The 24,517-nt window shown below is 45.4% G+C and overlaps 1 protein-coding gene across 2 annotated transcripts in view; it reads left to right on the top strand.

The window, feature by feature from the left end:
- BSN (bassoon presynaptic cytomatrix protein) overlaps positions 1-24,517 on the top strand; it is a 94,933-nt gene that overhangs the window by 10,579 nt on the left and 59,837 nt on the right. For both annotated transcript variants that reach the window (XM_042799588.1, XM_042799587.1), the window contains exon 2: positions 13,116-13,515. In XM_042799588.1, coding sequence (XP_042655522.1) covers positions 13,116-13,515 — 400 coding nt within the window. The remainder of the gene's footprint in view (positions 1-13,115; positions 13,516-24,517) is intronic.

The following is a 24,517-nucleotide window of genomic DNA, read 5'->3' as shown; positions in this document are numbered from 1 at the left end:
CCTTTGTATTTAGAGCAGCTCCGTTGTCCCAAGGAGTGGAAATTTCCAAGCCTTCTCCTTTTCACCCCTGTCTGCAAGTTGTTGTGGATGTTTTGCTCGGGAACCCTGTAGCTGGCGAGCACACAAGGAGAAGAGGTTGTTTCCATTTACACTGAGCGGAGGACTTTGAGTCTGCTGCTCCTGCAAGCGCACCCCCAGCCTGCCCTCCTCTCTCTGGGTGGGGTCCTACCACCCAGGGCTCAGTGGCAGAAGAGCAGCAGAGGGGCCATGTGGTCCTTTGCTGTCCCTTGAACCTTTTGTGGGGGGTGATATTCAGAGCAGGTAAAGCCCGTTTACCCCTTTATTAGACTAGGTTTTGACTGGTTACACTACAATTATGATAAACCATTGGTTCTTGTTTGAGTGGAACAGATGGAACATATAACATCTCTATGTTATATGCCGTTGATTACCTTAACCTGGCATCCAGAAACATCACTCTGGGAGAAAACTCTGAAAAAATATCAACTTAGGCATCCCTTTCATACTTTATTTTATCTGCTTTTCTCATCTTGAAGTATCTCCTAGCTGCACGGGTTAATGGATTAGGATATGATTCCTGTTGGCTATACAACTTGGTTTCTTCCAACCCAAGTTGGTAATTACCAACTTAATTTTGATTTATTATTAACTAAGAATACAGTCCCAAACACTCTGAATTAACAAATTATCATGCTTTTCTTTTTCTTTGAAATATGCAAACAAAATCAACTAGCTGCTTTCGGTAGTAACAAAATGCCTTCTATTTATCAACGTATCTAAAATTTGGTTCACTTATCAAGTAAACTTATCAGCCTTAAATTTTACCTGCTTCCATTTCTGCCAAGTTAAGCCTTTTGATGGGACCATGAGGACAGATGCATCAGATATGCAGATGCGTCAGTCTCTTTGGGGACAAATGTTCTGGTCTGAGGTATGTGCCGCAGGGAAATGCACGCAGGGACAAGGCGCCTCAAAGAATTGCAGATGCTGGAGAAGTGTTTTCCTTTGATCCGACAAAGAATTTGGCAGGGGAATTTCAGACTCTCCTATTTCAAAAGTACTTTTAAACTGAACAACTTGAAATATTGAAGTTGATGGTGTTTCTAGCAGTATTGGTAATGTGTTATTCTTTGGGTTTGCTTTATCTTTCCTGTTGTGAATAACAAGTTTTACACACAAAAATGTAATTAATTCCACGTTTGGTTTGCCATTCGCATTTGAACTTCCAGTTTAAACCTCTGAAAACTAGTAAATGTAAATTTAAGACACACAAACAACTCTATTGACCCTGTCCTGCGGAAGGCAGTTGACTGGCAGCCCCAGGGCAGTGTCCCCAGCAGGCACTTGCAACCACAGGTCTTGTCTCCAATAATAGACATTATTGGACCATGGGTACTGGTGTGGAGAACGCCAAGGATGGAGAAACTTCTGAAGTTGGGAAGTGTTTCTGACACACACAGTCTGATGTGGGGTTTTTGTTAAATGGTTTCTGGCCGTGTTAGACACAAAGCTTTCTTCCTTGTGGGAAAGTGTGGGCCCATCAGTTTTGCCATGTACCCTTCTACGTACACAGTACTTGGAGCAGTTTGGAGAGGACATGAGTTGATTGCTGTTTCCTCAGTCCCTTCCCAAATGCTCTTCTCTTGATTGCTGTTCCACATCTTAGATGTCAGCTCTCCTGGTAACCTGAGGCAACAAAAGAAAAAAAAACCATTAAGGACCTAAATGGCCTAGGGAAGAGTTAGAGGGACAATTAGCGAGATTATGCTGTGAGGTGCAAAGACACAATTGCAGGATGGATAAAAATACTACAATTTTTCATGGGCACACACAAAAAATACATTAGGTCTCATATTTCATTTTCCCAGGCTCAAATAAATAGGGGTGCAATGTCAGGGTTTTTCTGTTGCCGCTCACTGCAGTCACCAGGATCTGTTTGTCTCTGCGCAGTATGGTAGTCTGGTTTCCTCTCCTGGAAATTGCTGTTTTAAATGGGTTTTTCTTTCCTTTTTCTAAAAATATAAGTCGGTTTCTTTCTGGTATGTCATTACCACATCTTTTTAAACAGCACTTCTCTTTCTGATGGATCTTCCTATTTTTTGTGCCTGGAGTGAGTGTTGTTCCTCGTTCTGGGCTGAGTTCAGTTGACTCAAGCTGTCACGGAGATGGGTAACGATATATTTTTTTTGCATCAGCTTTTAATTTTGGGGTATGGGTAGAACTCATCCAGAAAAAGGGCCCTGCTGTCTTCCCAGCTTCTTAATGGTTGAGTACCAACTTCTTGCTGCTGGAGGTTTTGTAGAAGCACGGGGACCTGTGGGTGGTGTGGACAGGACCATGAATGCTGGTGGAGCCAGACCCCTGGGACTCACCCCTTTTTATCCGCCAGCAGCAAACCACTGTCGGTGTCGGGGCCCTTGACCACAGCAGGCCAACAGCGGCAGAAATCCCTCCAGCTCCTGGACTGAATTGAGCCTGAAACTCAAAAGGGAGCCGTGCAAAACCAGACCTTTGTGCCACTCTCTGGCATGCAAAAATAAAGCCAGAAGCAAGTCAAGAGAATGGGCTATCTCTGCTCTTCTCTGAATTGCTTTCCAGAATGCGTTTTTCCCAAAATAACTTAATTGTCTATTTTTTTGTAGATCGTTCTATATTTGTTGATGAGCATTAAATTGACATTTTCTGAGAACTGTCCAAAATAGCTTGAAGAACTCTTTGCAGAGCAGCAGTATCTCATTTAGAGCCCATCACTACGCATGGCTATGGTTGTCTTATTTGCTGTGCATTACTCTGCATTTCTTGACCTTGGATTTTGTCTGCCATGGTGTTTTGAGACACCCATTTCAGGACAGCCTTCTAAAACTCCTTGTATTCGGTATTAGCTTTGAATACTCTGAATAAATTTGTATGGTTTAGCAAACTTGTCCCTTTATTATTCCCATCCTTCCAAGGCCATTTATGAATATGTCCCATTTATCCCATGGCAGGGTCCTGCAACTCTACTCGTGAAAACCTGACCACCTACCTTTCCCTTGGTGTCCTAAATCATGATCTGTTATTAAACCACAAGAAGGCTTACCCTTATTTCACCATCTTTTACTTCTTCTTGTCCTTCTTTCTTTCTAGATTTTTATCCTAACATTTCTCCTACTGAGACAATTTTTCAGATTAACCCTATATATGAAATGCTTCTGGTGTGGGAACCTTCATAAATTTCTCCGTAGCAAACAGCATGGCAAAGGTTGGATTTACCTTTTCTTTTACAGTCTTGCATTCCTTAAACATTTCTGTTGCATTTCAGTCTTCTTTCAGTTTTCCAGAGTCTGACAGATTTCATATTTCTAAAGTTTTAGAAAATCTTTTTTTTTTTTTCCCCCCCAATTTATGAGTTGTTTCTTCAGGGATATATTTTTTTTGTATGCTTCATTAGGACTTTAAATTTAATTTGCCAAAATTTTTGTTTGTTTGTTTTTAACCCATCTAGATACAAGTTTTACTTTATGAAGGATTTCTTTTTACTCCTGTATTTGCTCCACTCTTTAATTATGTTGCCTTGTTATGGTCATGTCTTAAACCCTTTCTTGACAGTGTACGTTTTGCCTGAGGCCCTGATATGCTAACAGGTGCCATGAAAACTTACCTTTCTTACCCTTCCACCTGCTGCTTTTCCTTTCTTTTTAACATGCTTTCTCACTTTTTCTGATTTTTTTTTTCCTCATTTATATCTGAGTATTATGGTAGTCATGTGTATTTGTGTGTTTTTTCCAATCCTGCAATAGGTTGAAGCCTAGTCTATTATAGTCACCGTTACTGAAAGTTTTAACAAATCTTCTCACTTTTTCAGATTTACTTCCTGCCCCCCCCCTCCCCCATTTAAATCTAAGTGTTATAGCAGTCATGTGCATTTGTGTGGTTTTATCAGTCCTGTGATAGATTGAAGATGAGTCTATTATGGTCACTGTTACTGAAAGTTTCTGTTGTCAATTTTTAGCATCTCAAAGCAGGCACCGTGCACATCGCAGGACTAAGTCAAGAGCAGGTAGCTTTATTCTCATTGCTTTTGGCCGTAGTTAACAACCTAAACAAAAATTTGTGTTGCTGCCAATTAAAATGAGAGAGGCTCTCGAGGGGCAAGTTTATAATCATAGATTTACAAGATAAGCTTTCATGAGCTGTGTGCCATAAAAATTCTTTAGCTTCATGCCGTGGTTTATCTTTTGGATTTGCTGGCATTTCATAAATACAGCACAGTAATTCATGCTGTTAGCTTTACTGGGACAAAGGTCTTTAGTTAAATGTGACCGTGGCAATCATCTTTTACCATTTAATTGCTAGAGGTCAGTTATAAGATGTAAGTGGATGGAGGCAGTGGGGAGCAGTTGTTTCTCAGCTGGAGTACTCTACCCATCATACTTGTCCTTTCTGGTGCCCACAGTATTTTCAGGACTGTCCTGACCCTTCATAAATTCTGTAATTTTTAACATGGGTAAATGACTCGCTCACTGTGACCAGTCGGGCTGGGGAAGGATACGGAGGCCACACATCGCATAGCTAGGTGAAAATTGGATTGGAGAGGCAGCTCCAGCCCACACCTTACTGACATCTGGGGACATTTATACCCATTTCAGACACCCTTTCTCTGTGTGCTCCCTGGTGTTGGTCACAGGTCTGTATCTCCGTGGCAGGGCTCTTCATCATTTCTTGCAGAGCTTCCAAGTCCTGCAATAGAGGAGAGGAGCTCTGCAGGCAGCAGCCCGCTTTCCTGTCCGGCCTGCAGCATTCCCCGAGCATGGCCACCCCCAGCGCTCACCTGAATTAACGTGGAGTTTGGTGTGCTTGCTGCAGGGGGGGGACTTCATGGGTCCTGCAGTTGGGCAGATGTGCTGAGCATCCTCCCCTTCGGCAGTACCCTCGCGGGCAGCACCTGGGGTGCCCGCTGCCTCCTCTTCTTCCATCTCTCCCCACTGGTGGTCCAAAGCTGACCTACCGACAGCACCCATTCACTGGAAGACCTACAGTTCCCCTTGCCTTCTGTCTTCCAGGTACTTCCTAAGTGCCCAGATGCAGAGATGCAAAAGCTGGATCAGAAATCCCATGGACCTTTCTAACAGCTCTGCGTTCACCCTAGGGCTGGCATTTCCACAGGCACGGTGGAGCCAGGGCTCCTGCTTTGCATCTGCACCCTCCTGGTTCTCAGCAGCTAGCTGTACCAACTCCTCTTGAACTGTGCCACTATTTGCATCACGATCAAGAATTGGCTTCTACTCTGTCTCTGGAAGATTTACATGTAGTTTTCTGCTATCACAGAGGAAACAGATTTTTCCTGATGCCGAGACAGAATGGATATTGGACATCCTACTTGTCCATGAGAGATTGTAATGCTTTGAAGTTCAAGATCATAAATGTTCTCAGCAACAGTTATATCACTTGAAAAGGAGACCTGTTCAAATCTTTCAGCCTTCGGTGTGCTTGCTGCTGTAAAGCTATCTCAGAAGAAATCTCTTTGATATATATTGGACTGAGTTCATTACCTGCAGGCTCTTCTGTCATGTCAGTTTTTGGTGGCTCTGAAGGGCTTGACCAACATCCTGACAGCAGTGGCTGCACATTTCGGGCATTGGGAGCTGAAGGAGCAGCTCCCCAGAGCAGCCTGTCATGGTCTGCAGGTCACTTGGTGACTTTCTGGTTTGCAAGGGCTTGTAGGAGATATGCAAAAGTCTCCCTTGACTCCAGTTCAGGTCTTGTGGTTCATAGAGGCTGCTCGGGGGTCTATGGGGATCAGTTGCCTTGCATTCAGTTGTAGACGTTCATCATGGTGTACACAGGGTGACTAGTAGATGTCAGACCGTGGGATTCTCTGGAGAGCAGTTTGGGGATGCTGGGCTGGTGGCTGTGAGCCGCCCTTGCTCTGGTTTTATGTTGCAAAGTGCCCTGAGGTGAATTGCTCTTAGCTCAACCAGAGCCAAGTTAGGTGCAACTTAAGTATTTATTTACCACATAGCAAAAATAGAATAGGAATAGAATAGAATAGAATAGAATAGAATAGAATAGAATAGAATAGAATAGAATAGAATAGAATAGAATAGAATAGAATAGAATAGAATAGAATAGAATAGAATAGAATAGAATAGAATAGAATAGAATAGAATAGTTGAAAGGGACCTGCAATGATCATCTAGTCCAACTGCAATTAATAATGATTCACAAACATTTACAAAAAGGCAGTGCATGGGAAGGAAAATAAGCAAGTAAATGTTTATTTAGAGCTTAAATCAGTCATAAACCACTCTTCTGGTATGTAGGATTCAGCTAATAAGATGGCAGATGCTTCTCAACAGCCGTGCTTCATACAGCGGCGTGAGTGACCTTGATGTGTTAGCCTGTTGCTGATTCTCAGGTGAACTAGACAGGATACTAAGAAGATGGAGAATAACTGGTGTGTGGTAGACTGAGGCTTTTCCTGATCTTAGCTTTGCAGTATACTGAGTCTTGCACCTGGAAAGTGGATGTAAACTGGAAAACTTGTGGTTCTTCTTACCTCTCCATGGATTGCGTAGATCTTTGCATTTTAAGCTAAAGGAAAAGCTGGCAACAGCGCTAAGTGTGTTATCTTCTGCAAAACCAGGGGCCAGAGGAGGAGGGTGGCACACCGTGCATTGTGGTGCTGTTTGCCGCATGGCAGTGTCACGCTGGGGCACGGGTCCTCTGGGGAAGGTCGTTAGTCTGGTGTGTTAAGTGCAAGTGGCTTATGCCTGGCAGCCTCTCCTTGAACCCCAGCCTCAGTGGGCTTTAACGAGGAGGCAGAGGACTCGAGGACAGCGTGTTCCCCTGTATTTATGAGAACAGGTATGTGGATGGAGGTTAGAGACCCAAATGATTGCCCAGATTGGGTGGAAGCCTTGAGCAGGAGCTCAGGGATACTATCCAGCATCAGGACATGCACATTAGGGAAGCCTTCGTCACAGGGAAAATGCCTGACAGAAGCTGCATCCTATTTGACAGGGATGAAGCAACCCTGGAGCACAAAGCTGCAGGACAGCAGGGTTTTTCCACTGCTTGCAAAAGCAAGTCATTAAACACTGTGGCCTTTCACAAGAGTGCTTGTGTTGCCATCTAATAAAATACTCCCTGACATTTTGTAGTCACCATTTCATACTTTCTATTTTGTTTTCAGTGGTGTGGCTTTCATTGTTTTTAATGCATCCAGTACACACATTTCCAGCATGAACTTCTTCCTGCATGGACATAAATGTATTTAAGCCGAGGGCACTCAGATTTAAGCAGGTGCTGATTTTTAGTTCTGTAACTGCTTCTTTTTTTTTTTTTTTTTTGTCAAAGCAGAGTCTAATACAGGATTCCCCATGTTGGATGTAGCACTTTTAGAGCTATGAAGCTGCCACCAATAAAATTCCCAAGCTCGGTGGATGTTTTAGCATCACTAATGTGAGATTTTCAGTGCACATTGCTGAAACCAGAGGCCCTCCACATCAGACACTTCTTTTATCTGTTTATTTATTAAAATGTTGCACGTCCTATTTTCTAGTCTGACTTGCTGATAGGCAGTATGTACTAGCTAATATTTGATATTATCCCATACAGTTCCTATGCCAACCTGTAAGCATTAGGAATTAAGTTTTTCTGAGTCAAGCCCAGTGCCATTTTGACCTAGAGTGAACTGTCATTTTGCTTAGCTATCTGTTCTTTTCTAAATAAGTTCTATTCAGTGATTCTTAAAATCAGTCATGTGGATGTTCACATTGGGTTTCAGTCGAACCAACTAGGTCAAATCTCTGTTCATAGCTGAGCAGCTCTAATTCTTGTTCATGAACCCAGTCTCCCTCTTCTGGGTGTGAACGTCTACACATCTTCCTTTTCATGCTTTATCTTGATTTGGTTGCTTTTCAAATGCTTGGCTTCACTGCAGGTAAGCAGTCATTTGTTTTCCCTCTTTCTCTGCTAATAGAAAAGACTTGCTTGTCCTCGTTTTGCTTATTTTTTGACACAGATGTGAAGCTAGGAGCTCTCTTCCATGGACAAACCCAGCTCTTTTTTGGAAAGCCTGAGCAGGGCGTGCTCTTTGTAAAATGATGGTGATGGTGCCGTTTGTTTTCATGTTCTTTTTATATACTATAATGCAGTAATTAGATCAGTTGCCCAGTGAGCAGGGACCCATTTCAGCTGGTACCAAGCAGAGAAAGGGATGCAATCCATGTTTCCCAGTTGCATAAAAGGGCTGCAGCTCCTGAAGCATTTACTCAGACCAAAAATGCCAAGCCCCCGTGGATGTGAGTGCTGCTGGGGTTTGGTGGCAGCTGAGCAGATGGATGTGACGGGTCTGTTCCAGGGAGGAACATGAAATTAGGAGAAAACATGCATGCTCTCTCTTGAACTTTTCCACACACCATGCCTGAACAAGACTGAGTTACTAGCCATGCATGTAGATTTTGTGTGATATCATTATTACTTGATTTTATAGCAAAGATGTTAACGGTGTTGGCATTTACCTTGCCATGGTTATTGCTCCCAAGTTAGCACCTTGTGTGAAAAAGGAACTGTTGACATCTCTTGGGATGCTGGCTCCAAGCTTGGGTCTTGTCTGTAAAATTTAGTGTCACCAGTGAACCTTCTTGAGTTAAATTAGAGCAATTCCCTTCTACAGGCACTGACTTTACCTAGGAATTCCCAAATAAGAAGGCTGTACCAATTTACTGTAACGGGATTGTAACCAATACTGTGTCACTTTCTTCTTTTCTAAAGCAGCTGACATCACTGGCAATGCTATGCCATTAGAAGTTAGGTTTAGGACAAATAATTTTTTTTCTGAAATTAAACATTAATCAATTTAACATTTGTTCTGGCTGTAAGTAGGATTTTGTTTTTAAAGCCTTCCCAATGCTTGTAATTTCAATGAAAACTGTAATTTCTATGGAAGGGAAAAGATCAGGCATAAAAAAATCTGACTTGCTTGTGACATTCTACGCTGCTAAGCTTGATTTTGTGGAGAATTGCTTTGACCCTTGGTTTTCATTACGCTATTGATGTTTCTGATCATCTCAGCCGGCTTTTCCCTCCTAGTTCTTCTCCATCTCCTCCAAGTCTGCCGGGATGTTTGCACCAGCCCTGAATAGAAAGGCTGGTTTCATATCCGTGCCTGTTCCCAAGTGGAACAAGGGAAGTTCTGCGCCTTTTTAATCACAAGTATCTGATGGAGAAGCAGACCTGGGTACAGATTAATCTCTCAGGGTCATTTTTAGCTCTGGGCTATGTGGCAAGCAACCTTGCAGTTCAGCCTCCTCTCTTGCGTGGAGCTGAGAGTTGATTTTTGTGGGTGTTTTGCAATGCTTCACGTCGGGAGATGGGCAGCTGCTTCTCTCAGTGCGTAGGGAAGGTACGAGAGGTGGCAGGGATCTGCCGCAGCGCTGGGAGTGAAACCCAGGCTTCCCATGTTGTGGACCTGCAACTACCTCACATACTTCTTGATGGTGAAACGCTCTACTGCTCTCTGCAGAATGCAGAGGCTGGTGCTGAGAGCTGCTGTGGCTGGTTCGATGCCCCCTATTCAGAGGACAGTGCGAGCTGAGCTCCTGCAAACTCGGAGAAGGTCGGGGAGGAGGCGGAGGAGCAGAGGGGGGGTGGTGGGCATTGCTCAGGCTGGCTGGGCTGCACCAGGGCAGGAGGCTGGTCGTGGCTTGCTTTGACGCTGGCTTGGCTTTATGTGGAAAATGGAGGGAGTCTCAGAAAGCAAGAAGAAAGCCATAGTTTTTCAATTGAAAAACAATTATAAAAGGGAAGGAAGTGGCATCTTCCCAGCTGTCCAACATGGCAGTGATTGCAGGCAGATTAATAGAGCTGCCTGCCTGACCTTCTCTTGATAAAGCATTGACAGAATATAATAAACTGAAACCTTGAGAGTATAATAGTTAAAAAGCTTAGTCAAACGCACTTGATAGTCTTTATTTGAACAAAATTATAATTGTTGGTAACTGTGAGAGCGCTGCTGAATTTGGACCCTGTGGAGATGTTTGAGCATCACCCAATATTTCTAATTCAACAATTAGGGTAGTGCAAAATCAATACAACCCCCATCAAATGGGTGAAATCCTGCCTTATCAAGACAGCTCAATCTAATTGTTAACGAGAGATCTAGTGGCATTGGGGGGAATTCCTTTGGAACTGGTTAGCAGCCTGATGCTAGTTGATATTCTTATCAGTGATAAAGAGGGCTGTATGGAAAAAAAGTGGATGAACCACAGTTTGGACTTTTGTAACAGCAACAAAAGGGTTCATAGATGGGTACGAGATGTACAAACATTGGAGCATTCCAGCAAAAGATGCAGCGAGCGTGGGCCTGTGCCTGACTTGGTATGACTGTTCTCACCTTATTTCATGGGGCATCTCTGTATTTAGTTACTGTATTTGACAGATCAGGTGATTCCTTCTGGTCTTAAAATTTCATGGACGTGTTCAATTGATACAAATGAGAGACAGCCCAGCCCATGTCACGGGATGGCTGGGGCGTCTTGGGTCATTATAAAATAAATAAATGCAGTGATGATACGAGTGCACAGAGCAAAACCACAGCTGGGAGCAGGAGGGAGATGGTGCATGGCATTTCTTTGCACCTGGAAAGGTTGAGGGATCCGTGAGGGAGCTCCATCCCGGGCTGGGAGAGCATCTCTGGAGCAGCACTGTCCCTCCGGGCAGCGAGTGCCCAACTGCCCTCCTCCCTCTTCTGCGCCAGGAGTGATGCTCAAGGCAAAGAAACAGCACCTCGTGTATTCTTTCTCATGGGTTTTTGCATTTTCGAGAGAGCCACAGGCTCTGTTTTGGGTAGGAAACATGGTGAATTTGTCTGTGCCTTGTGTGACAGCTCCTTGTGATGGATTGCAGCTTCAAGGGTATGGCGCTCCTCACGTTGATTTGCTGCAAAAAATTCACTAAGCAAAAAACTTAAAAAGTTTAAAGAAAAATTTAAAGAAAGGTACTTGAACCAAGTAAACCAGACTGCTAGTACTACTAATACCAGCTGGAAAAATAGGTGGTAACTACTAGTGTACTGCTGTGGGTAGCTGCTGTAAGTTTTTTTTCATTTCTCACTAAGCTGGGAAGTGAAATGTAGTTGAGTGGTATTTCTGTGGTCAGAGCTGGTTTGGAGTCAGAATTCTTACTTGGTGGCAAACATTCTTTTCATATCAAATAGAAAAAAAAAAAAAATCCAGTGGAGTAACTATTCTCTTCTTCCAAACAATAGTTATTTGACCATATGTACATTAATCTTTTCAAATACTACTGTTTCAGTGTTGTTTAATACACCATTAGGATAGTATGTGTTCTAATACATAAATTCTGGCTTTATACAAATCAAATTTAAGGAGAGAAAATGCATTTTGCTTTCCAGCAGTACTTTCTGCTGGTGTTTGGGACTGACCTCTCCCATTTCCACCAGGTACGGATGCCACATGGCAGCAGCTTTGCAGCCCTCAGCATCAAGAAGCAAATCCCAGTTCTGAACTCAAGGGCGTCAGTATTTGTGATGGAGGAGCAAGGCGTTGTGCTGCAGGGCTAGGTGCGGTTTGCTCTTTAGTCTAGAGCAGATCAGTTCCTCCCTTATTGCTTTGCTTTATTATTACGGTGCAATTCCTCCTTCAGAGAAGTGGGTTTCAATCTGCAGCTGAAAAATATTCCCAAAGTGCTATTTTAATATTTATTTTCATTCAGCTTCCTATTACTGTGGCAACATGCACTTTGAATTTCATTAGTTTTATGCATTTAAGTTCCCTTTTTAAACCTTTATAAGGTCAGACCCTGCTTGGGTAAATCAACAATTTATTAAATTTGAGTTTCTGAGTAATATTTTTTCTTAAACAGATGTAGATCACAGGTAGCAAGGGCACTAGGGCTTCTGCCTTTCTGAGAAATATTTGTGGGCATTATTGATAAGCACATGCACCAAATTATTCTGTAATTACAGAAGCATCTTCTGTTGCACATTCATTCTCACGCACTCCTGGTCTGTCAGCAGCATGTTGCAGGGTACCTGCACTGAAATAACGTGGGAGCTGTGTGGAATCTCGTGCCATGCTCTCCGACACAAGGACTCAAAGCTCTCGCAGCTGAGGCTGCTCCAGAGCTGCCTGGGGCCGCCGGACCCTCTCCCTGTGCTCTGGGGTGGCAGGGAACACACGCTGGGGGGTGCCGATTGTCCCACCCGGGCTGCGGGACTGCTGCCTGACCTGGTAGCTCCTTCTGATGCACCTTCTGGGTAGCTGGGGTTTCACAGGGAGGTTTCAGAGCCCTGTCCTGGCCACCTGGTGCATCACAGGTGGTTTTCTGCCCAACCAAGACTCACACCACCAAGAGGGTTCAGCTGGGGGGTAGCCAGCCCATGCAAAGCCCTGTTCCCTATGCTTCTCACTTTAGTAATAATTACTAGAGCAGAGCTGATGTCCTCTCTCTTAATTTTCCACTGCTGTGACCCCTGGGAAACAAGCCCTCAGTTGCTTTCACATGTGATTTGCACAGAGGCAGCTTGACAATCAAGAAAGTATAAGTAGTTCTCCTGGCCCCTTTGGGCTTCTGGAGGGGTTTTCCTTCAATAAATAGGGCTTTTCGCAGTCTTTTTGTTTCACAGCAACTCATAAAAGCAGGTTGTGAGAAGGCTGTTTAGCACACGTTGGCCATCTCTGCAATCCAGAGTTGGTGCTGCCTCTTCGAGCACCAGTTTGTGCTAGAGAAGTGCTGATGGGGAGCCCTTGGCTGGCAGGAGGCTGAGCTGCCCCAGACTTCTCATTCACTTTTTATGTGCAACTTTCTGACTAAAGTTCAACTTGGAATACACTGAATAATTCAATTACATCTCTGCTGCTGGGTTATATAAGAGAAAGCTGAAATTGCACCTCATTTTGTAAGGTAAAGCACATCCTTCTGCTGACCTGACCAATTTCCCCGGTTTGCAGTGTGGTTTCGCCGTGCCTCCTTGGCTGAGCTGGGGCTTCGGGGGCGGGGAGGGTGCTTTAGATGTTTTCTACATTGACTGGCATCATTTGCATGTACTAAACCTGGGCTTATTGTGTGTGTTTTTAATGGTGTTTCAGCACGCTGAGGAGACCGGAGCAGCTGGATCAGGCTGCGGGCCAGCGCTCAGTGTCCCCCTCCCTCGCACAGACTGCGCCCAGCACCCAGAGCCCCCGGGAGATGAGGGGCCGGGGCCAGCCCGCACCGCCGGTAGAGGGGCCGCGGAGGACGCTGCAGGTGGACGCCAGGAGCCAGGGCTCGGGGAGGTCTCCCTCAGTGTCTCCAGACCGGGGCAGCACCCCTACCTCTCCCTACTCGCTCCCGCAGATCGCCCCCCTCCCCAGCAGCACGCTGTGCCCTATATGCAAGACGACGGAGCTCACCTCCTCCCCGGGCCAGCCGAACTTCAACGCCTGCACCCAATGTCACAGCAAAGTCTGCAACCAGTGCGGCTTCAACCCCAACCCGCACCTCACCCAGGTAACGCCTCCTCTTCCTCGGGCAGCCTTCCCACCCGATTCGGGTGGGCGCCGGGGTGGCCACCACCAAGATTTGCAAAGAGAGGTTCTTGTTTTCTCCAAGCACAGAAGTTGCACCTTTGCTTTTGGCAGCTGCAAAGCATTGACTAAGAGCAAGGGTTCTGCTGGCTGCTCAGGGGATAATTGTGATCAGATGAGCTTTAATGAAGTGGGGGAGGTGAATTAGTTAAAGGAGAATGGTAGGCCACTAAAGAGGTTCAGTCTCTGTCGCTGAGACTCCAGAACTCTTGGCTGAGGTCTACATACAGAAAATTGTCCTGAAGTGAAAGGATTCAACAGTGGGAGGGAAGCAGAGGGGTTGCTAGCAACCCCAGGGCGTTGAGCATCTGAGACCCTGACTCATCCCAGGTGATGATGTTTTGGTGGCGGATGAGTTTCAGACAGCATCACGCCCGGCGGCAGGAGAGAAGCGCGAAGAGTCGTGCGCAAGATGATGCCTCGCTGGGGGAGCGTTTCGTGGGATGTGTGAAATGGATGCGCAGGGCTCCCGGGGGCGGATCTGGCAGCACCGGTGAGCAGGGGGGGCTGGGGCTGGCTGGGGCTCGGGGCTCCCCGTGCCAATCTGGCAGGTCAGATACCTCCACACAGGGTGGGATGTGATGCGGATGCTTTTCGCAGCTGTTAAGAGCCAAACCATGGGGATTCCTACTCTCAGGCTTAATAAGAGGAACTTTAAACCACGCGTTGGAAAGCCACTCCATGATGTGAGAAAACAAGATTTGGGTACTGAAGTACCCTGGGTACCCACATTTTATTGCCAGTAGCTTTTTCTGGTAAGCACGCAGTGCTTGCTCCTCACACCAGCCACAGTGGTTTCTAAACACCATTTTTGAGAGAGACTCCTGCCTTCCAGTCCCTTTTCCCAGCAGAAGGAGAGTTGGGGTAGCTGATACCCCTGGTATAGTGAAATGTAATTAGCTGGATACTGCTTTTGTACCCTTGTAAAGAGGTATTTACCCCTACAAAGATCCTTATAAGGTGTCAGATCTTCATGAAGGGCCCTGAGATGGAAATTCAGGCTCCTGCAAGGAAATGCCATGGGTCACTTTTCTGTTTCCGTTTTAAATAGATTTGCCAAACATTTATTTTGTTGTCCAAGCATTGCATTGAAAGTTGACCAACTACTCTGAATAGTATCAGCTAACCAGCAAATAAACAAACAAAAATGCACCAATTGCTCAGTTTCTGGTCAGCCTGAACCTTGGCTCCTCTGCCTTGTCCCAAGAGCTTTCCTGCAGTGGGCTCTACCCCGAGTCTTTCTTGCAGATATCCATGTTAAAATGTGTGTGTGCACGCAGTTTCTGCCTAGCATCTCTCAGTCATCTCTTAGCATCTCTAGGCCTCTATGCCCTCTGAAATGTGATTGAAATATCCATCACACCTGGCCCCTCCAACCCAGCAAATGCTGCAGGGTGGCTGCGCAGTGTTGCTAATGAGGAGACTTGCGGTGTTGCATTTTCCATTTGCATTTCCTTATGAATATATTTTCATGTGAATAGTTGATGTTTCTATGTTTCTACTTTGTGGTGCAGCAGACACAGATTTGTAACTTCTCTTTCTGCTTTCAAGGTGCTATAGCAGATTAAATTGTCAGAAATATCACATTTTCCAAGAAAACCAAGCCCAAGAAAACCAACATTGGGTTTTACTTGGTACATCCTCTCCTGCAAAATCTGCGGGACTCCCAGAAACCGCAGGTGTGGTGAGGTGGGAATTCCAGTACTTGTTTGGCATGATGATTTCTGAACAGTTTTGAGAGCCCAGTTCTGAAAATAAAGTGTTTATATAAGCTTGATGTGTCTTTTATTTATATATATGTGCATGCTATAAAATAGCTTTTATATATTTATATCTCTATATATAAATAAAATAACAACAGTCTTAGTGTATGAGCTGTAGTCCATCGTGCTCCATCCTGCCAATTGCAAATACCAAGTGCAGATTTTTCAGAGCAGGGTTAACAGTACTTCCTAGAAAAATACCCTAACTTAATAATTAGGTGATGTCTTCTGCTCAGAAGCATGTACGTTCCTTTGAAATAATATTTTTCTTTTTTTTTTTTTTTTTATTTTACTCCTTTTCATGTGGTGTAATGGTCATTTGATCTTAAAGGCTAGTGATGAATTCCCATCATGATTAAATGATTGGCCTCTGTTGCATCTTGAATTGATTGCTTGCTAAGCAAAAAAAATAACTATCTTTTCTTGTTTGTTTTTTTTTGTTTTTTTTTTTTTTTAATTTGCTCTCTTTTTATTCCTTTAAGCACTAGCTCATTCTTGTTTCACAAGACTGGGCAAACAGAAGTTCCTGTCTGCTGTCGATGTCACTCAATATTTTACATGTAGATAATCATATTCTTCCCTCTGTTCATCTCCGCACTCCAAAATAACTGCTGTCATCATTTTCAGTTTGGTTGCATGCTGGAGTGCCAGTTTTCCCGTTCATTCACTTATTCTTGAAGGTCAGTGCTCTTGCCATAGATGGTTATTTTAAGCAAATAGAAATGTGAAGCAGGGAGCTATGATGGCACTGTTAAAGACAAGAAGTTATGAAATAGCATGGTAATACGCAACAGTTTGCTTACACGCGTGTAGGAAATAGGCTTTTGAATGGAGATGTGTTATTTTAAATGCAATATTGCAGCTGTAACATTCTAGTAGTATTTTTAATTTCTCATTAAAACTTTTCCCTAGTTTTCCTCTGTGTTGTCTTCGAGGGGTTTTTTGGACAGCTTGTTTTGCAGGATCATACTAGCAATGCTGTTGTCTCCTCCGGGGTGGGGGGAATAGCTCGGTTTCCAGCCAGAACAATAGGTTTAGAAAATCGTCTTTTTATACGTCTTTCCCTTTGTAATGCCACTCCTGTGGCTTTCGCCTGACTGATCCTGCAGCATGTTCATCTGATTGGATTTGCTCTGTTTGGTATCATAAGGAGTAACCTGCAGGTGTCCTATCTGTTTCTCTGGGGTTTTGAAGTTCCATTGCACATTGCTAATTTGATAAATTATTTTCTTCTTCAGTGTTCTCTTAAAATCTGTTGGGTTTCTTTAATTCATTTCCACCCCATCCTAAGTGCTAAACTGAAAAAAAATGTAGTGCTTGGTTTTGATTTTAATCAAGAGCAGTGGCATAGCTTTAAAATATGTGCTTTAGTTAGTGCTGAAATGAAACTCAAGATGTCTGGCTGCCTAATAGGTTTGCTTGGAACTGTTTGGTATTATAGAAAATCTTTGTGTTCTTCCTTACATTTCCATTGTGCTTTTTTCAATTTGAAATTGTGTTCATCAGATGCAGTTTCATAAGTATTCAGATACACACAATAGTTATTTTTTTCCCCACCCTGAATAAAAGGAGCATATTTATACATCTATGTTCTTCACCAAATTACTTTCTTTTTGAAGTCTCTGCTTTTGTCCCCGAGCCATTTTGAATGTATTCGCTGTATTTGTGACTGTATGAAGTGGTGATACTTGTTAAACTCTAGTTCTGGTCCAAGTTTTTAGCTCTGCTTAGGGAGACTGAAGAGATTCTTTGTACTTTCTACATTATGAATATAATGTAATATGAAAATACAAATTATTTAAAATATTTGAGAATAAATCTGTTCCCTGCATGCTCCGTGCCATGTAAGATCATCACCAACCTTTGGTCATGGACCTTTGGCAAGTGAAATGTAAAAAGTCTCAGGGAGGATTAAAAACTTGCTGGTTAGTTTCTTAACAGCGGTCAGGGTCATTTGTCAGGAGAGGAAACCCTCCCAGCAGCTCTTGAGTTATCTGTAGTGAGAGGAAATATCCACAGAACTCATTTAAAGTTTTTAGGTCAATGTTTAAATCGTATTAATGAAAAATAGACCATCAGCTGAGGAGATGAGAACTAAATAGTTTAAGTATGAATGTACAGTGTAGGGCTGTATTTATCATAACGTAACAGTAGATGGTTTTCTGCTCAATAGTGTAAGAACATTTGGGTAAAATGGAGCAAAGAAGGAGTGGGGGAAAGCAGAGGGATGACGAAGTGCTCAGCAGAGCATCTCTGGTGGTGGGAGGGGGGCTCGCCAGCACTGAGGAACGGCCATGGTCCAGAGCCTTCTCCAGCCCAGCTCCGCCAGTGGGAACGGTGCCTGCCCGCAGCATCACCTCGTTCAGTTAGTAAATCACTTAAAATAAACAAAAAAAATAATAAAAAAAAAAAGACTAAATGTCACAGAAATTTTGAAGGTGTTCATATGCTGCTTTTCCTAAAAGCCCATTTCTCGTTTGCTTCACTGTTTTGATTTTACACCTTGCAGCATGTTAGCGTCCAATTTTCAGTAAAACCTGCCATTTTTGTGATTCAGGAGCTCAATCTGAAGTATTTATGCTTCAGGAGGCTTTGGCTTGACTAGTGACCACTGGTTCAGCAGCCCGCAAGCAAAGGGCTGTGCTAGGGGTGCCAGGGGGGTTATTAGTTCTACATTAAAATGATGGCCATTATTAATAGCTGTAAATCCCCGATCCCTTCCTGTCATCCATCTCACCTCCTGACTGTCATTCACTGAACATCCAAGCATTTATGGGTCTCTGATACCCGCTGTTTAAGTGTGGGCAAAATCCCTGCTGGCCTCAGTGGTTTTACCCTGAGGTCAAACAGCTGCTGAAATGATTTGGTGGGGAGTAGCTGGGTGCTGGTCCCTTGTGATCTGGGTAGCCCTGAAGTCATTGGAGCACGACTGTAAGTTATGTTTCTGTAATTTATGTGGCTTGAAGCCAGGTTTTACAATATGCGTCACTGACACGCTGCCATGTCGTTCCTGGGTATTACTGTGGTGGTTTCTGGGACTCTGGCTGTGTCCAGCGAGCTCAGGAGGCACCAAGGGGTGAGCACTGGAGGATTGGGTGAAAAAGGGCATTTACTTGCGGATAGATAATTCAGCATGATTTTTATGAGATTTAATCTCCCACTGTCTCTCTGACTTTTCAAACAACCAAAGTGGTCCTCCTCGTCCTTGGTTCTTCATTGAGAAGCTGCAAGGTGGTGCGGCATCTCCTTAATTTCCAAGTTTTCTCTAGGTGCAGCAGCTCCATGTTTGATTTAGCTCTTTGCAATGGGTGTGACAGCAGAGGAGGAGCCACAAGATTACATTTACGGGGTCTCTCCTCTTAGTGAATGGCAAAGCTGACAGACAAGGTTTTCTCCTGCCCTTGGGATCTTGCTGGCTATTTATTTTCCTGGATGTGAAGCAGCCTCCAGCCTCAGCTGTTGGCATGCGTGCAGCACCACATATCAAAGATGTATTATTGTGCTCGTGCAGAAATGTGAGGCTCTGTTTAGAGATTATTGTTCCCCCTCCCCTTAAAGAATGGGTGCTGACTCTGAAAAATGCTGGATCTCAAAAATCAGGTCCTATAGTGGGATAATATTTAACAATAAGTGTTTCTCTGCTCTGGCATCCCCTGGGGGATTTCACCCCCAGGTGTTGCGCTCGTGGTGGAGGAGCAGGTAGCTGGGGGGGTAAGGCCGTAGGGCCAGCTGTGTAAGCAGCGGTCCCCCCTTCTGTGCACCTTTCAGCAAGTTCAGGAGTATGGTTTTTTCCTCCTGTGATCAGGTTAAAACCCAGGATGCCTTCAGGCGGGCAGGATTTGTGTGCTGCTGTGGTGTTAGACAGCTCTTTGCATCTGTACGTGGCAATGTTGCACCCCATATCCATCAAGACTGCCGAGCTGCTGAGTCAAGTTGCCCATTTCAGGATGATTTCTCTTTTGAGGTCATCCTTCTTCATGATATAGCTGTAAAAGTAAATCTGTTACGTTGCAGATCCAGGAGAAATTTTCCATTGGATCAGACCACACAATAGGAGAGAAATGCGAGTTTTATTCCAATTTGTTGTTTGTTTTTAGCAGAGCTTCAGCCAGCAGTGACCTGTATGCGCACCGTGTGATGCTGTTTGCAGGAGCCAGGGCTCATCGTGGCTGCTGCCTTCTCGTAAGGGTGCAGCGATTTGGGCTGCATCTACCCTGGGCAGCACCCGCCCGGGCAGGGGTGCTGGGCCCGCTCTGCCGCCGCGGGGCAGCTCGGGGTTAGCATCTCCAGCGCTTGCTGGGGACGTGCCTGCCTGGAGAAGCCCTACAGCTCTCTTCAAGAGCACCTCGTGAGCTAGGCGCTAAAAATAGGCTCTTTGTGATTGCAGTGAATATTCCGTATTCTTTTTTTATGGTGAGAAAATATTGATAGGAACCCTGAATTTATTGCCCTAGACCAACAGGTTGTGTGTGCGTGTGTATTTCCCGCATTTTAGCGCTTCCTCGCTATTGCCTTCCATCCCTTAATCCCCTTATCCCTACACCAAGTATCCCAGCCTTCATTTTATCCTCTATCTGCAGTCTTGCAGTGAAGGATGCGTCTGTTATCTCTTGGTTGGACTTTATTTATTTATGCTCTATCTTTTTTTAATGGGGTGATTAGCACTGAATAAGACAACTAATACGGAGCTGGAGAGTAGCATACTTGTACTTGCTGAGGCTTTATACATATAAATGACTCGTTTGGCTCTTTGGCCTCTGCTGCAGCCCGAGCAGGGGCTTCTCACAGCCATCTGCAGTGACGTACAACTTGCCTGTTTGACAGGTCGCAATTTAAGTTAGAGCCAACAGGAAAAAAAAAAAAAGGGGGGGGGGGGGGAAAGCTCATGAGTAATTCTGGCTGTTCCTCCCAATGTGCCGCCTTTCACTGCACTCTGCGTAGATGATTCAAATAATGCAAAATTCACTTGCGGAAAATGTCAAAAAATATCTTGGCTAAACGGTTCCCGGTGACTAATGGGGCTGGTGTTGCTCACGGTGGCTTCCCTCCACCGCTGACTGGCTCTGATGAGCCACGGCAGCCGGGACCTGGCTGCGGGGACATAGAAGGTCTGCGGTGACGTGTTAAATTGTTCAGAGGGGACGGGAGAGTGTGGCTTCCCAGGCGCCGGAGCGATGCTGCGGTGGAGAGGGGTAATAAAAACAACTGCAAGTAAAGATGAATACTCCTGAGATGGGAAGCGGCCCGCTCTCTTCTTGGCATCTTCCGTCGCTTGATAATTACCAAGCCCAGCAAGCCACTCGCACTGAGCCACCGCCGCCCGCCGTCGTCCTTCCCTCGGTACATTAAGTTACAGCAAGCTGTTTGCTTGGATGAGACATGGTTTTCCTCTAGCTTTCAGCTCGCATAGCACTTTATCATTAAAAATAAAAGCAAGCTGAGGATCGGAAGCGGCTGTCAAGCTCTCCAAAGCAGAGCGGGGCACCAACTCAGAGGCTTCCTGGGTTTTTGAAATCTTCGCTGTGTCTGCTACTTGCTTTCAGTTCCCTCCCCTGGATGTCCCTGGGTAGAGGAATAAGATCCCTTACAGCCTCTGGTTTGCTCACGCGGACGCTGCTTAAGGTTTTCCTACCAGTCGTGCACGTGAAATCTCACACGTGGGTGAGTGTCCCTCTGCATCCCACTCACCGCACACAGAACACCCCAGAGAGCAGCACTTGCACAGGGCTTTATAGCCCTCGCTTGTACGGTCTTGTTCGCATGAGTGCTTGGTGGCGAAATGCTGCGCTGCCTTTGCGGAGCGCTTAGGAGGAAGCTTCACAAGCACTTTTGGTTCCTCGACAGGGATTATGTTAATCCCAGCTGAATTCATTCTTATTTACCATCTTTCTACAAGCCGCAGAGAGCAGGGCTGTGCTGACGGGGGGGGGGCGGGGGTTGGTGGTGTGTCAGACACTCTGACTGGCACCCACCCTGCACCCCTGCGGTGCTGCCGAGGAGGCAGGAGGGCGGCAGGAGAACCTGAGCGCAGGGTGAGACACCGTGATGTGGCTCTTCCCACCCTGGCTGGTAACGACATACGAGGTCCATCTGGTTTCTAAAGACAGCAGCACTTGGCAGAGGTGGTGACATCTCAGCAGCGTCTTTTGACCTGAATTTTAGCTGATCACTGTTGCTATTTAGAGAGCTGCGTGGGCTCCCATCACCAGAAACCAACTGGCTTCTTTCTAACCCTGTCTCTTGTCTGTCTCTTGACCATGGTCATGTTTAGGTGCTAAAAAGGGATTTACACAGTGTAGTGGACTGGAAAGTATCAGAGGCTTCTGAACAGAGCCCTGTGAATGGAGTAAAGTGCTTGTGGGACAGCAGTTCATGCCTGTTCCTCACCACCTTAATTCAAGCTCATATAGCCTTGCTCCTGGACCTCACCCTCCTGTTGTACCCAGCTCATCTCAGAGACATAATATGCAGCCGTGCTCCTGGGCAGCCCTTATCTGAGGGGGTATGGTGCTAATTGGACTATGAAAACTTGTGATTTTAATTCTGATCAAAATGCTGTTTTATCTAGGCTGTAAACCTCTTGATCAAGGACAGCCAAGGGGTGGAATGTTTCAGTTCTGGACCAGTTCCTGGTGTATGTAGGCTGTGCCGTTGGCTTGGCTTTCTGATCTGGGTGAAATCAAAGCCAAGGTATTGGAATGGCTCAATAGGGAAATCCAGAGCGCAAGATGTGATCTTAATGGGATGGGAGTAGACAATGAAGCAGGTCTGTGGGATTAAAGCTTTGACAAAATGAGTTAAGGCATGGACACAGCATGGCACTAAACCAGCTGGAGGTCAGTTTTAAAGCTTGAAGAGCGAGTGTGTCCCTCCTGTTCCTCCCTTGCCCCCTGCCCTGCCCGCTTTGCCCATCTCCTGCATCAAGCCCCAACTGCTTGTGCAGCAGCCCTGCTGCTGGGTTGCAGGTCACAAAAAAAACAAAAACAAGATGGGAAGAAGACTTAACATCGACTTTTTGCTCCCTCCTCATTTGCTCTGTGACCCTCTTGCTGTGTCCAAGCCATGGGATTAGACTGGCCAGACCCTCGAGTTGGAGACCTCCATGGAAGAGACCCGAGTGGTGGGCAGGACAGATGTGTCCATTAGTTTTATGGAGAGGAAGTTTTGGTGCCCACCTACGTCCAGCCACCCTCTCCCCCTTCTAACGAGCGTGATACAGTATTCCCCTTAGACAGAAACAGAAGCACAAACAGTCGGGCTCATATGTTCAGCCTAGATTATTCTGAATCATCCAATATTCTTATCAGAGCGCTACAGACGGCGCTTGCATCAGTCACAGCACAGGCTAGCAGAGTCAGTGGCAGCGCTCTGCCCGTTTTAATTGCCACAAGCAAGCAGCTATTTGAAGCCCTGTCCCCAAAGAGCGAACGAGCTTGCCACTGCACGTAACTCAGCTCTGCAAGAGACGCAGGCTCAGCAAGCATTCCCTGTTAAAAGCCTGCTAACGTATAGGGTGCACATATAGTGCAGCAAACAGCTGGGCGTGCTGGAGTGGGGGCACTGCTAGGCTTGGCTCTAGGAATGGGAACTCCCCTTGGGATTTTAGTTTAGTTTTTTTTTTTCCACTCTCTTAATTGCAGGGTACCCTGTTGCCTAAAGATGTAAGCAGTGGGGGAAGCTGGAAAGGCCATGTCCCTGCAACTCCTTGGGTGTGGGGTTCTTTCAAAAGCAGCTTCATCGTGGCTTTGGGCTGCCCTTTGGTTCTGTTCAGCCCCTCCTGGGCTCTCAGATGTACCATGTCTTATTTCTTCCCCAGGAGACATCCCATGTTTCTCCTGATCTTCTGGAAGGCACTGCTTGCTGCCCCTCCCCACTGTGAACGGAGTATGATGATCAGTAGATAAAATACCTGGTCTAGTGGAAAGGTCTCACTAAAAACTAGTGGTCTGTGCTAAAATTACCCTGGGTACCTGAGGAAGAGTTGAATTACCTGAATTTCTGGATTCCTCAGAAATAATGACCATACTTATTGTGGAGAGAGGCTTGTCCTTGAGCACACCTGGCTCCGTTTTGGCTGTGATGGGCAGGACATACTCTATATATTGGACAACATTTTGAGCCTTGAGAAAAGCAAATACCCTTGGTGTTTGATAGAGCACAGCGTGCTAATGCAAGACCAACAGTGCTGAGGCAGAGGAGGGGTCCCCCCAAAAAGGTGAAGCCCAGATAAACTGAGCTCTTCTACCTAGACATGCTGCTTTCATCTATTCCTGAGCAACCTGCCCTAGAGACTTTTGGCAGACTGGGGCATGAATCCTGATTTTCTCCAGAGTCCCAAGTCAGTACTGAGATGCTGGGCCAGCCCGGCTAATGTCCTGAAATTTGTTTTTACAAACTCTACCTTATGTTCTGACCTGTCATATTAATTTTCCAGATGATATGATTGTGGCTTTCAAATGGGAGACCGCTTTGAGAAATATCACCAAACAGTCATGCTGCTGCTGCCATCTGTCTTTGAGCTGCTTCTGGGAACCCAATACTTGCTGTTAGCTGATGATTGTTATTGCTTTATTGAATTAAGAAGAAAAAAAATGTAGCAACTTCTGAGATATTGTTTTCCATAGCTAATTCCAGGTGCTAAATTCTTACTGAGACCTGGAGAACATGTTGAAGTAATGCTTTATGCAGACCCTGGGCATAAGGTTTTTACAGGTTTGCCCAGAGAAGTCCCATGATCTGATAAGTTTCGAAGGACGTGGCATTTGGAGGGCTCTGAACAGCTCCAGCACCACTGCATTAAGTGGTCTCAGAGCCCTGCCACCCCAACGAAGAGCCAACATTGGGCACTACATTACTTTTTGTAAAAAAATGAAGGCCTCATTGCCCCTCCTGTTGGTTTTGGCCAGCTCAAGCTCTTGCTCCAAGTCCCACTTCTTCTCCAGCCAACCCCTTTTCCCATGTCCTCCAGCTGCCCCGTGCCACCCAGCCTGCATCCCCCTGGGAAGCAAAGGTCTCAGCATGGCAAAACCCTCTCCCTGGGTGAGTGGGTTGCTGTGCACTGATGAGCAGCATCCCCCAAGGTGATGCTGGTTGTGCATGGTGTGCTGTTTTGCAGCCCAACGCCTGCTGCACGTGGTGGTTCAGTCCTGCTTCTCCGTTCGT

The sequence above is a fragment of the Tyto alba genome, unplaced genomic scaffold (genome assembly GCF_018691265.1).
Source record: "Tyto alba isolate M040663 unplaced genomic scaffold, T.alba_DEE_v4.0 Super-Scaffold_3, whole genome shotgun sequence".
Taxonomy (NCBI): Eukaryota; Metazoa; Chordata; class Aves; order Strigiformes; family Tytonidae; genus Tyto; species Tyto alba.
This window is presented reverse-complemented; position numbering and strand designations above follow the sequence as displayed.